The 12118-nt window shown below is 42.3% G+C and overlaps 1 protein-coding gene across 1 annotated transcript; it reads left to right on the forward strand.

Annotated features, from left to right (window-relative positions):
* Positions 1 to 835: 835 nt before the first annotated feature.
* LOC134288285 (uncharacterized) lies at positions 836 to 5689 on the forward strand. The gene is made up of 2 exons (XM_062852641.1): positions 836 to 5279; positions 5342 to 5689. The coding sequence occupies exon 1, from the start codon at positions 1014 to 1016 to the stop codon at positions 5082 to 5084; it is 4071 nt and encodes a 1356-aa protein (XP_062708625.1). The 5' UTR covers positions 836 to 1013; the 3' UTR covers positions 5085 to 5279; positions 5342 to 5689.
* The last annotated feature ends 6429 nt before the right edge of the window (positions 5690 to 12118 follow it).

Genomic DNA, 12118 nt, shown 5'->3' on the forward strand with positions numbered 1-12118 from the left:
TAAATACGGGTGGTCATTGGACCGCACAGCAGAGACTGCACAAGCCTTGGACTTGTAAACATCTTTCATATTTTTCTTTTGAAGGATATAAAACTATCCAAAAGGCTTCCCGTTTTCACGGGAAAGGTAGAAGAATGGCCTCTGTTTTACAGCAGCTTCGTTAACTCCACAGCAGCATGTGGGTTCTCAAACATTGAAAATCTTGTTCGCTTACAAGAATGTTTGAAAGGAGCTGCATTGGAGTCGGCTACTCCTGCCACAAGCCGTTCCGCAGGTTATTGATACTCTCCGAATGCTCTACGGACGCCCCGAGCAGTTGATCCACACCCTTCTCACTAAGGTAAGGAAGACTGATGCGCCCAGAGCCGAACTATTGGAATCGTTCATTCCTTTTGGACTCGCTGTTCAAGAACTATGCGACCACCTTGTGGCAGCGAACTTCCAAGATCACCTTGTGAATCCTGTACTCATACAAGAGCTCGTTGACAAGCTTCCTGCAGCTACAAAACGAGAATGGGTACAATTCAAACGATTCGTACAACCGGTGACCCTCAGTACGTTTGCGCAATTCACAACCAAACTGGTTGCCGAGGCCAGTGAGGTGATTCTCGTTATCGACCCGAAAACGAAAAGTGAAAGGGTGAAAGGCAAGGATCGTGGTTTTGTGAACACCCATTCAAGTGTACATGAAAAGCCCTTCGCCAACATAAAACCAGTTGCTCCCTGTCGAGTATGCCGGAAAGGAGAACACCGCATCCGAAATTGTGAAGAATTCCGGTGACTCAACCTTGAAGGACGTCTGAAACTCATGGAACAACTAAAGTTATGCGAACGAACATGAAGGTTGGTGCAAGTTCAAAATAACCTGCAATGTTGGTACCTGTCGCCACAACCACCATCCCCTGGTGCATCGTGATCAACCAAGCGTCCCGGCGGGTCCAGCACGATCGTCTTTGAACCCTACACCAAGCTCCAGCTTCCACTGTGTGCATGTAAACTCCACGCCGTCCATTATGTTCCGCATCGCTCCTGTCGTGCTGTTCAATGGTAATAAGTCTATCCACGCGTTAGCATATCTAGATGAGGGATCCGAGTTAACGCTCATTGACGAGGATTTGGTTCGCGACCTACGAGTCAATGGAAAGGTGCAGCCTCTGAAACTACGCTGGACGGGAAACATCGTTCGTGAGGAGCGTAATTCGGAATGCGTTTCTTTGAAGATTTCCGGAGTGAAAAGTTGTCATCGTTTTGACCTGAAGGATGCACATACCGTCGACAGGTTGTACCTTCCCAGACAACACGTCAACTTTCGTGAAATTGTGCGTCAATATCGATACTTGGATGGTGTTAGAGTAGCAGACCAAGTGGGTGATCAACCGAAGCTCCTCATCGGTCTCAACAATGCGTATCTACTGGCACCTTTGGAATCCCGCATTGGTGGTGTAGATGAGCCGATCGGTGTAAAGTCGCACCTTGGCTGGACTGTATATGGCCCTAGACGATCGCCACCTCCCACGGAAAGTTTCGTTGGATATCACGCGAGATTGACGAACGAAGAATTACACAACGCTATGAGGAAGTACTTTACCGTGGAGGACGTAGAAGGTACAGTCAGTCAACTCCCCGAATCAGTAGCAGATCGTCGAGCCCGAGACATCATGCAAAATACGACAGTAAAACGAAACGGCCGTTACGAGACGGGTCTTCTTTGGAAAGTAGATGACTTTCGGTTTCCTGACAGCCTGCCGATGGCCCTACATCGACTTCGTGGATTAGAGCGTCGTCTGGACAGAGATCCCAATTTGGACAGGAAGGTTCGGCAGCAAATCCAGGAATACCAAACCAAGAAATACATCCATAAAGCGTCAGCGGAAGAGTTGGAAACCTCCAATCAAGCTAGGGTCTGGTACCTCCCCCTAAATGTGGTTCAAAACCCTAAAAAACCTGAAAAGGTTCGATTGGTCTGGGACGCCGCCGCACAAGTTCGAGGAATATCGCTCAACTCAATGTTGTTACCCGGTCCAGATTTATTAGTGCCATTGACGGCAGTGCTTCAACCGTTCAGAGAGCGTGCGATAGCCTTTGGAGGAGATCTACAAGAGATGTTCCACCAGTTCACCATTCGTGAGGCCGACAAGCAGGCGCAGCGGTTTGTGTTTCGCGTTGATCGTGACAATGATCCGGAAATCTTCATAATGGATGTCGGAACCTTTGGCGCAACCTGCTCTCCAGCGTCGGCGCAGTATATCAAAAATCATAATGCTTCACAGTACGCTGAACAATACCCGGAAGCTGCTCGTTCCATAGTTCGTCTGCATTACGTCGACGATTATCTCGACAGTGCAGATGACGTCGACGAGGCTGTGGAACGTGCCAAACAGGTCCGATTCATCCATTCTCAAGCTGGGTTCACCATCCATAAATGGATTTCAAATTCCCCGAGGTTTCTCGAGGAACTAGGCGAACACAACACAGAGGACAAGATTTCACTGCAACACTGCAACGAAGGCTCTGCAGAACGTGTATTGGGACTTATATGGCACCCCAAGGAAGACGTCTTCATGTTTTTAACGGCGGTACGGGACGATTTGGCGCCATACTTGCTAGCGACCGCTCGCCCAACCAAAAGGTTGGCTCTCAGCTGCGTCATGAGCCTGTTTGATCCACTGGGCTTGCTGGCGCCTTTCACTCTACATAGAAAAATATTGCTACAAGAATTGTGGAAAAGCGGTTGTAATTGGGACCAAGAGATCAACGATGAGTGTTTCAGCAAATGGACGTGGTGGAGGAATACTCTTTCTTCAATCGAGAATTTACAAATTCCTCGATGCTACCTGAAAGGAGTTTCAGCCGCAGCCTACGACACCTTGCAACTCCATGTCTTTTGCGATGGCAGCTCTCACGCATACGGATGCGTAGCTTATTTCCGCCTGGAAACCCCTAGCGGAATAATCTGTAGTCTGGTGATGGCCAAAACCAAAGTTGCCCCTTTGAAGCAGCTCTCGATTCCCCGGATGAAGCTTCAAGCAGCGGTCCTCGGTGCTCGGTTGGCTAACACGGTGGTTGCAAACCATAGAGTAAAGATCACCAAGCGCATTCTTTGGTCTGATTCTCGAACGGTCCTGTCATGGATCCAATCGGACCAGAGGAAATACAAGCCCTTCGTTGGATTTCGGATAGGAGAAATTTTGCAAGAAACAGCTGTGGACGACTGGCGTTACATCCGAACAAAAATGAACATCGCAGATTTGCTCACCAAGAAAAGACGAGAAAGTAGCCTGACTTCAGATGGCGAATGGTTCCATGGCCCGAGAATTCTATACGCCCCTGAAGAAAGTTGGATCGGGATCAACGAAATGGCTCCCAATACGAATGAGGAGTTGCGCGCTTGTCATCTTTTTCACGCTGACCAGGCAGTCGAGTTCCAAGGACCTTTAATTGACGTGCCACGCTTCTCCAAGTGGAATGTGTTGGTACGCACTATAGCGTGTGTGTTTCGCTTCATCTCTAACTGTCGTAGAAAGCGGAAGAACAAACCGATAGAGGTCATCGAAACTACCGAGAAGACCAATAAGCTCGTCTGCCGAACATTAAGTCTAATCGTAGCCCCTCTCAAGCAGGAGGAATATGAAATTGCTGAAATCGTCTTATGGAAACTGGCCCAAAGCGATGTCTTCGGAGAAGAAATAACCATTCTTCGGCGCAATCAGAAATCAACCATGGAGAGTTGGGGGAAGATCGACAGGAAACACTTCCTGTACAAGCTCTCGCCCTTTCTAGATGATCACCAAGTTCTACGCGTGGATGGCCGCTTGAGCGAGTCTGAATTCATTCCATACGACTCCCGTTTTCCCATCATTTTACCAAGTCACCATGCAGTCACGGATCTCCTGATTGACCACCTTCACCAACGCTTTGGACACGCATACAAAGATACGGTTGTGAATGAACTTCGAAGGAGATTCTACGTTCCACGAGTAAGAGCTTGTGTCTCGAAAGTGGTTAAAAGGTGCCAGTCCTGCAAATTGAGGAAGAGTGAACCCCTTACTCCCCGAATGGCTCCCCTTCCAGTAGAGCGGCTAACGCCATTCATTCGTCCCTTCAGTTATGTTGGGATTGATTACTTCGGTCCAGTAGATGTAGTCGTTGGAAGACATAGTGAAAAAAGATGGATAGTACTTTTTACTTGCTTGTCAATACGAGCTGTCCATCTAGAAGTGGCACATAAACTGGACACAGCATCCTGCATAATGGCTATACGGAGGTTTGTCCTAAGACGAGGTCCGCCCATTTCAATATTTTCGGACAACGGTACAAACCTCAAAGCAGCAAACAAGGAGTTACAGGAGCAGATCAAACGTATTGATACATCGTGTGCCAATGTCTTCACAAACGCCCGTACGCAATGGAGATTTAGCCCGCCATCAGCGCCCCACATGGGGGGCATTTGGGAGCGCATGGTGCGCTCCGTCAAACAAGTGATGTCGGAGTTGAACGGCGGTAGAAGGCTGAACGATGAAACTTTATTGACAGTGATATCTGAAGCCGAAGAGATCGTCAATTCGAGACCACTCGTATACTTGCCTCAAGATTCGATGCATGCGGAAGCGTTAACGCCAAATAGCTTTGTTAGGGGAGTAACATCATGTTTGGATAACCCAGGAATTTCACCTACAAACCAAGCTGAAGCCCTTCGAAATGCTTATAAGCGTTTACAGATAACTGCAGATGCCTTGTGGAAACGGTGGATACACGAATATCTACCAGGTCTGAATCACCGTAGCAAATGGTTGGAAGAAAGCAAACCGTTGGCTCCGGGGGACTTAGTCTTCATCGTAGACGGACACAGTAGGAATGGATGGATTCGAGGCCAAGTAGAATCTGTATTTGCTGGCAGAGACGATCGTATCCGACAAGCATTAGTACGCACCGCCAATGGAGTGTATCGTCGACCTGTAACTAAGTTGGCAGTGATTGAGGTTGCATCTTCTGGTAAACCTGATCCCGATTCAGGTTCCGGTCAGGATTTACGGGCCGGGGAACTGTTACGACCACTATCAACCGACGGTGCACCTACTGTTTGAGCTACGTTGCGACGACTGACATTGACGGATTGAATCTATTGTGTCGAAGAGGAGATTTTTTCGTGATAGCCATCAAATGGTGATAACGTGGTCTCGATATGTGCGATATGCTAGGTGTTGAATTTATATGAATTTATTGGTTGATATTGGATCTATAAGTGTGCTTAAGTGACGAATGAACTATTAACTAGATTGGTAACATTATTAATTGTAAACTCCCTAAACTTTTGTTAAAAAGCTTCCTATTTTCTAAACAGTTTGCCAACATAGGTTAGATTCCCTACGTAATCACACGCGACCCTATCTGCGAATACTGCCGTGAAACTTGTTGGAATTTATACCTGTTACACATATGTAAGACCGTAACATGCACTACTGAAAACATAAGTTACTAAAATTTTACTCATGTAGCCACTTTAGACCGCCTCCGTTGGTTGAACGTTGCCTATCGCCCTTGCTGAATTCAGGGATTGAACACTAAATATGTAACATAACATTATATGATAACGTTTCAAGTTAATAATAAAACCTATTTTTTAGTTTGAGCCGATTACCTAAAACCGCGCTGCTTCAAAATTTTGTGACTGCTCTGTGTCCGAACACTAGCTATTTGTGCAAAATTTAAACCTATACTCGATCGACCCGGCAAAAGAAAAGGTAACTTTCAAACGTAAGTACACTACTAAAGATAACCTAAAACATAACCTAAAGATGAAATGTATTTGTAGGAAAATTTTATTCTCTGTACCAGTTAGCGTGCCAATAAAGGAGTTAAGATTTTGTTAAGTGTTTGTTAAGTTATTGAGTTGCTTTGCTAGAAATTCTTTAAAAATTCCTCCAATCTGCCCTTCAAGGATTCAGGAATTCCACCAATGAATACCTACTTCAGAAATTCAAATAAAATAAATATAAGAATTCTTTCAAGAATTCTCACAGAAATTTCTTCAAGAAATTCAACTGGAATTCCTTAAATGAATCCTTTAGGTATTCTTCCAAGGTTTCCTATTCAATTCATTTTTTCTATGTTTTCAAAGATTTCTTTAGCGATTACACAAATTTCGTCTTGATTTTCTACACGAAACTTCTAAGATTTTTTTCTAACGATTTCATCGAGCTTTTTTAAAAGAGGAACTCTAAGAAAGAACTCTCTCTTGAATATCTTATACGATTCATCTAGAACATATTTCCAGGACTTAAAAAATTTCTTTCGAAAGTTGCACCAGCGATTGCTTCGGGAACTGCTCCAAGCGTTTCTGAAGGCATTTCTTCAGTAATATTCCCAAGAGTTCCATAGAGATTTTCTTAGGATTTCCATTAACGATTCCTTTGGGGCTACTCCACATGATCCCTTCAGCATTTTTCCAGAGGAATTCTTAATGAATTCCTTCAAGTTTTTTTTTTAATTTCTTTTTGCAATGCCTCAAACGATTTTTCTATAAGTCCTTTCAAGGTTTGCTTAGGAATTTTAAGCATTTCTTTAGTTATACCTGCAGGAATTTCTTCAGAAATTCCTACAATAATTGCTGCATAGTTTCCTCAGGTGATTTTTTCAAGTCCTCTTCCACGATTCGTTCAAGAATCCTTCAAACAGTTCCAGTAGGGATTCAATTTTTTTTCTCCATGGACTTTTTCAAGCTACGTTACAATGATATTCCTTCAGGGATTTCTTAAAGTTTTCCTTAAGATATTCCTACAAGGATGAACACATTCATCCCGAAAGGATTCCTGCACAAATTTCCTCAGGGGGTCCTACAGAAAGTCACCCAAGGCCCCCTGCAGAAATTCCTCCAAGGAAATCAATAGCAATTGTTCTGAAGATTGCTTTTTATTTGTACCAACGAATTTGAGAGAAATTCTTTGGGGCTTTCGCCATTGATTCCTTTGAGGAATAATTCAGGCATTTCCTAATAAATTCTTCCAAAAATCCCATTGGTCTCAAAATTTCTTTAAGAACCGTTTACGTAATTCCTTCAAGCCAAGCGTGTGAGAAAGCCAAGATGCGTTTTGTAAACGAACTTGTTTCGATCGCGCACCGCTAAGAATGCGCATTACGGTATTTGTTAGTAGTAGGTATAGGTCTGCCTGGGTGGATCGAGATGAGACCTACCGCAACCAAAACATATTTGTTTACTAAAACGTTATTGCATTTAAGACACATGTTTTGCTAGATTTCATAAGCTTTTTTTAGTAATACTTCAAGATGTCATCAAAGAAACCTTCAAAATCAACCGAATACATCTCACAATTTATCATGAAGATTCTTCAAGAATTTCTTTTGAAATTCCTCCGTAATTTTTACAAGGATTCCTTCGATAATGCCTCCAAAATTCCTTTATAAAATCTCCTAAAGAAAGATCCATTCAGGTATGCCTCCAAAAATGATCTCAGAAATTCCTTGAAGATGTTTCGCCATGAGGACTTCTGCAAGACTCATTCTTGGAGAAATCTTTAAAGGAATTTTTGGAGAACTTCGTTCAGGTTCATCTGAAGAATTCCTTGATTTTTTTTAGAAGTCCTTGAAGTAACTGCTAGATATAATCGTGAAAAATATCCCCGAAGGCTTCACCATTAATATTTTGTTCTGAATAGGTGTCATATTTCTCCCTGGCCAAGTTCGCAAGGGTTGACGGTATTAAAGCGAAGGAGTTTCATTTTGATTATTGTAATGTAGTGTACTTGAGTGAAACATATCACCTTTTTAACACTTTAAAGTGCCTCCAACGGTTCATCACGAACCGGCTGCTGCAAATGGAGTATAGCTGATCATATGTATCAGATATGCTCGATAAACACGGAGGAACCGCCGGGACTCAGTAGAGTCTATTCCCAAGAAAAAGTTCCAAGGTGGTTGGATTTGAGAAGGTTTTGATGATCGTTACAAATCCTAATAAAAGCATTATAGGATTTGTGACAGGTTTTGGAACCTTTAACAGCCAGCTGACTTCAAAATGTTGTTTTGGGCTCTATTTCCCACGTTTCTCGGTTGATTTTGATTAGTAGTTTATTAATGTCATAGTCGCTTTTTCGAATTTTTACAATGTTAGTTGGTCATATTTTCTTAAAAATGAAGCAATTAAAATCGACCGAAGAATCAATAGTGGGAAGGAGATTTGCAGCACTTAATTGTGCTGATAGATTCGAAGCTAACGTGCGAACACTTAAACGCATTGTTGACGTCAATGCGTTCGACGTGACATTTTGGACAAAAACTGACTGCTTTATATTAACTGAACAACGTTACTTGTGTATGACTAGGTTGACATTTCTAGGCTACGCTTGAGAAAATGACATGGTTCATCTAGGTAGGACCGATAGGACAATTGAACGAATTTGAACATTTTCCATAGTAGTTGTAGCGGGATGAAAGTTGACATGAAATCTCTATTATTTTAAAATTTTATTGCAATTAACTGACCAACTTGGCGTATTTTTGTTTATCTCTTAGATGGTATTATGACACCAGCCGAAAAATATCAGAAGTTCAGTTACATGTTTCTGTGGGTTTTGGACCGATGACAATTTAAGGACACAAGAGATGAACACAGAGAAGTAGAAAACGATTAGCGTAATCTAGCAAGTAATTTGACACAGGATCGACAATATTTTAACATACGGGGTTCAACTTATTCAATGAAAAAAAAAACAAACATACGACAACTGATTTAACAAGAAGTAAAACATATTAAACCATACCACAAAATCAAACAAAAAGACTGACACAAACCTTGTGACCATAACACTACATAGGCAAATCCTGACTGACTGACCAATTGAAAACTTTCCAATCTTCTACCGTTGCTTTCTGAGTCAGTTGCAACAGTGTCTTAATGGATATCATTTTCCGCGTACGGCTGGCAAACTGCTTCTGAAAGATTACGTACTCTTTCCTATCTTCGGGTCTACCCAAGCAACACACATGTTATATAAAAGTTACGGCAGCGCAAGTTTTGGTTGTATAGAAGTTTATTTTACCTTATTTGAACACAATGTCAAAATTACGTCAAATAAACTTCTATACAACCAAAAGTTGCGCTGTCGTAACTCTATTATAACATGTGTGTTGCTTGGGTAGTGTAGAGGTTTCAACTCTATTCAGAATGCAGCTAGAAACCTAGCAAAAAAAAAAATAGGTGTACTTCATATTTCTCATTTGAAGAGTCGTGAGTTCAAATATCACCTAAGCTGAGGATTTTTCCCCAATTTAACCAATAATTTACTCATCTGTACATATGCACGTTGAGTTATTTGAAAATCATATTCCCGAAATTTATCCAGGATCAGGTTGAACATTTGGTACGAATTCGAATGAACCCCCAATGTCCCCATTGTAGAGGCCTGAGTGAGATAGGGTGCACTCGTTAAATTAATCGAAAAAAGCCAATAAATTTATAAAAATAGTTACCTTAGAATGTTACACAAATATAAAGACGAAGTGATTCGTCAACTTACCTAATAAAAGAACAAACTAGTTGCTTCTAATCGTATCATGTCCTTCACGGCCACAAATTTTAAGCATATGATAGTTTTTATCTTCCTCACGTACAATAGCTACGTAATGAGATAAGTTGAGAACAAAAGCGGTCCCTGATTAAGAGCACCTTAAAATGAGTTAATTTAATATCCGTCTCAAAGGTGCAAATTGCTTCCTTGAACTTTGGTGGAAAAGAAGTGCCGCTAACGAACAGAAAATATTCGCACATTTTCTGACCACAAAAAGGGTCGACAGCTCAACGAACGAGCGGCTGGAGAATAGCGCGCGGTTAGCATCCCCACTAGCCTCCTATCTGCGGGCCCATTAATAGGACCCGCTTGGAAGCTTAATCTTCATTCCGTTTGTAATTGTTTGCCGTTTTGTAGCGGCATAATTTCCTTTGGATTGGCTGCTGCTGGCTGTTTCTGCGGCGCCAACTTTTGTGACTCCGGTATTTGTCTCAGCAGCGCAAACCCGCGTAATATCTTAGTGGGCCCGGAGGAAAATGAGCGAAAATGTTGCTGCTTGTCTACATTATTCTGGGTCAGGAGTCCTTATAGCCCGAATCTAGGGTATGTGTTCAATTGCGGTGATTAAAAAAAAGGAGTTAGTTGAGATGTTGCTTAGCTTTAGGTTAAGGCCCCTTAGCGTGTCAGCTCAAATTTTGCTCTTCTTATTTGATTCTTATTCCAAACAATCATCAAGCACGATAGTAGTTGTGTAGCCTTTCTATACCAATTCCATAAACAAACAAACAAAAATAGCACCTCTTTGTCTCGGTACTTCCAATGTAAACATTTCGAGAATATGAATCATTTGAAAGCATCTCAAGCAGTAAACTACTCTACTTCAATGAATAACAAGGAAACATATCCAGATATCACGAGAAATGTTAGATTTTTTATGTAACAAGCTAGAAATGATCGAATTATTTTGGTACACTCTCTCACTGTTTATGTTTGCTGCAACAGCAGTGCTGGCGGACCGCCTGGTGAAGATTCCGTAAATTATAATGCTTTGCTTTTTTCACTAACAATTGTGTTAAAAAAGTTTAAACATAATCACCCCACAAATTATTTTTGATTTTATGACGCATAACCAATGTGTTTGACTGGATTTTTTAATTGATTTCGATCATTTTCATCGATGCATTCCTTGCTGAGCGCTTGTACGAGTAGGTTGACAGGATCCCTATCTCATCACACGGCACTCTTTGCAGTCGTTTTATAGTGTTTTCTCCACCGCCCGCGTGGTTCTTTTTACACTAATTAATTAGTTAGTTGCTAATAAGTGCAAAGTTTAGTGCTATAGGTGATCGCGCTTTGCGAAGGGAGCGAATCAGGTGGACAAAGTTCCACCCGATATCGTGCCACATCCACCATATCAACACCATCGGCGTCATAGGTGTTTGATTTCATCCCGCTTTGAAGCAGCAGCAGCAGACAAAAGACGGCTCCGACGCTGTGGTCGGTCATGTGCTGCAGTCAACGAACGGGAACGGCTAAGTAGCATTCTTTTTATTAGCTATTTATTTTCGCATCTCTCATTTCTCCGAAAAAGTGTGATTGGGTTTCAAGGTCGTTTTTTTCGCTTCGTTTTGTTTTTCTCGTGGTGCATTAGGGTGAGACGCGCCAAATTGAAAAAATCCACAGTTTTTTTTTCACCTTTGTGTGTGGGTGTTTTTTTTCTTTTGCGACTCCATACAGCGTGGGTCAAAATAAAAGCTAGACTTCAAATAGAATTTCACTAGTATTTTTTCTTCTCTCGTTTGATTATTGTCTAGTATATACTGTTTGAAAATTTTGCGGGTGAGATTCCCGCATGGATGAATCAAATGGAGGAGGCGGAATGCCTCCCAAAGATATCATTGCGCGAACGCGGTTTTACCAGCCATCTTCGCCTGGGCCTTGGGTTGTCTACTTCCGGCGCAAAAGCAAACCTTTGAATATGCTTTCGATTTCTCGAGAGCTGACGCGTAAGTATCCTGGGACTGTTATTCATCAAGTGAAACAGTCCAAGCTGCGTGTAACCGCACCTAGTTACAAAGCAGCAAATGAAATTGTTCAGCACGAGTGCTTCAATGTTGAGTATTCGCTTTACATATTGTCACGAGAAGTGGAGGTGGAGGTGAAGATCCTCGACGAAACGCTGACCTGCGATGATATTAAGACCGGCGTAGGACGCTTCAACAACAGGTCGATCGCTGATGTGAGTATTCTTGATTGTAAACCTCTCCAAAAGGCAACCATGGAAGGGGACAAAAAAGTTTACTCACCGTCAGGGTCTTTTCGAGTGACTTTCCCAGGCTCCGTCCTCCCGGAATTTGTTGTAATTGATAATGCTTTTTACACAGTACGTCTTTTTAGGCCGAAGGTTTTTAACTGTACCAATTGCAAGCAGTTTGGTCACAGTGCTAGCTTTTGCGACAACAAGCCCCGTTGTGGCAAATGCAACCAAGCTCATCTCGAAGAGTCTTGCACACAGGAAGCTGAAAAATGTAGCTACTGTGGTAAAGAACTACACGAGTTGCAAAAATGCCCGGCATACAAAAAGCGTATTCAAA

Source organism: Aedes albopictus, chromosome 2, assembly GCF_035046485.1.
Source record: "Aedes albopictus strain Foshan chromosome 2, AalbF5, whole genome shotgun sequence".
Lineage (NCBI taxonomy): Eukaryota > Metazoa > Arthropoda > Insecta > Diptera > Culicidae > Aedes > Aedes albopictus.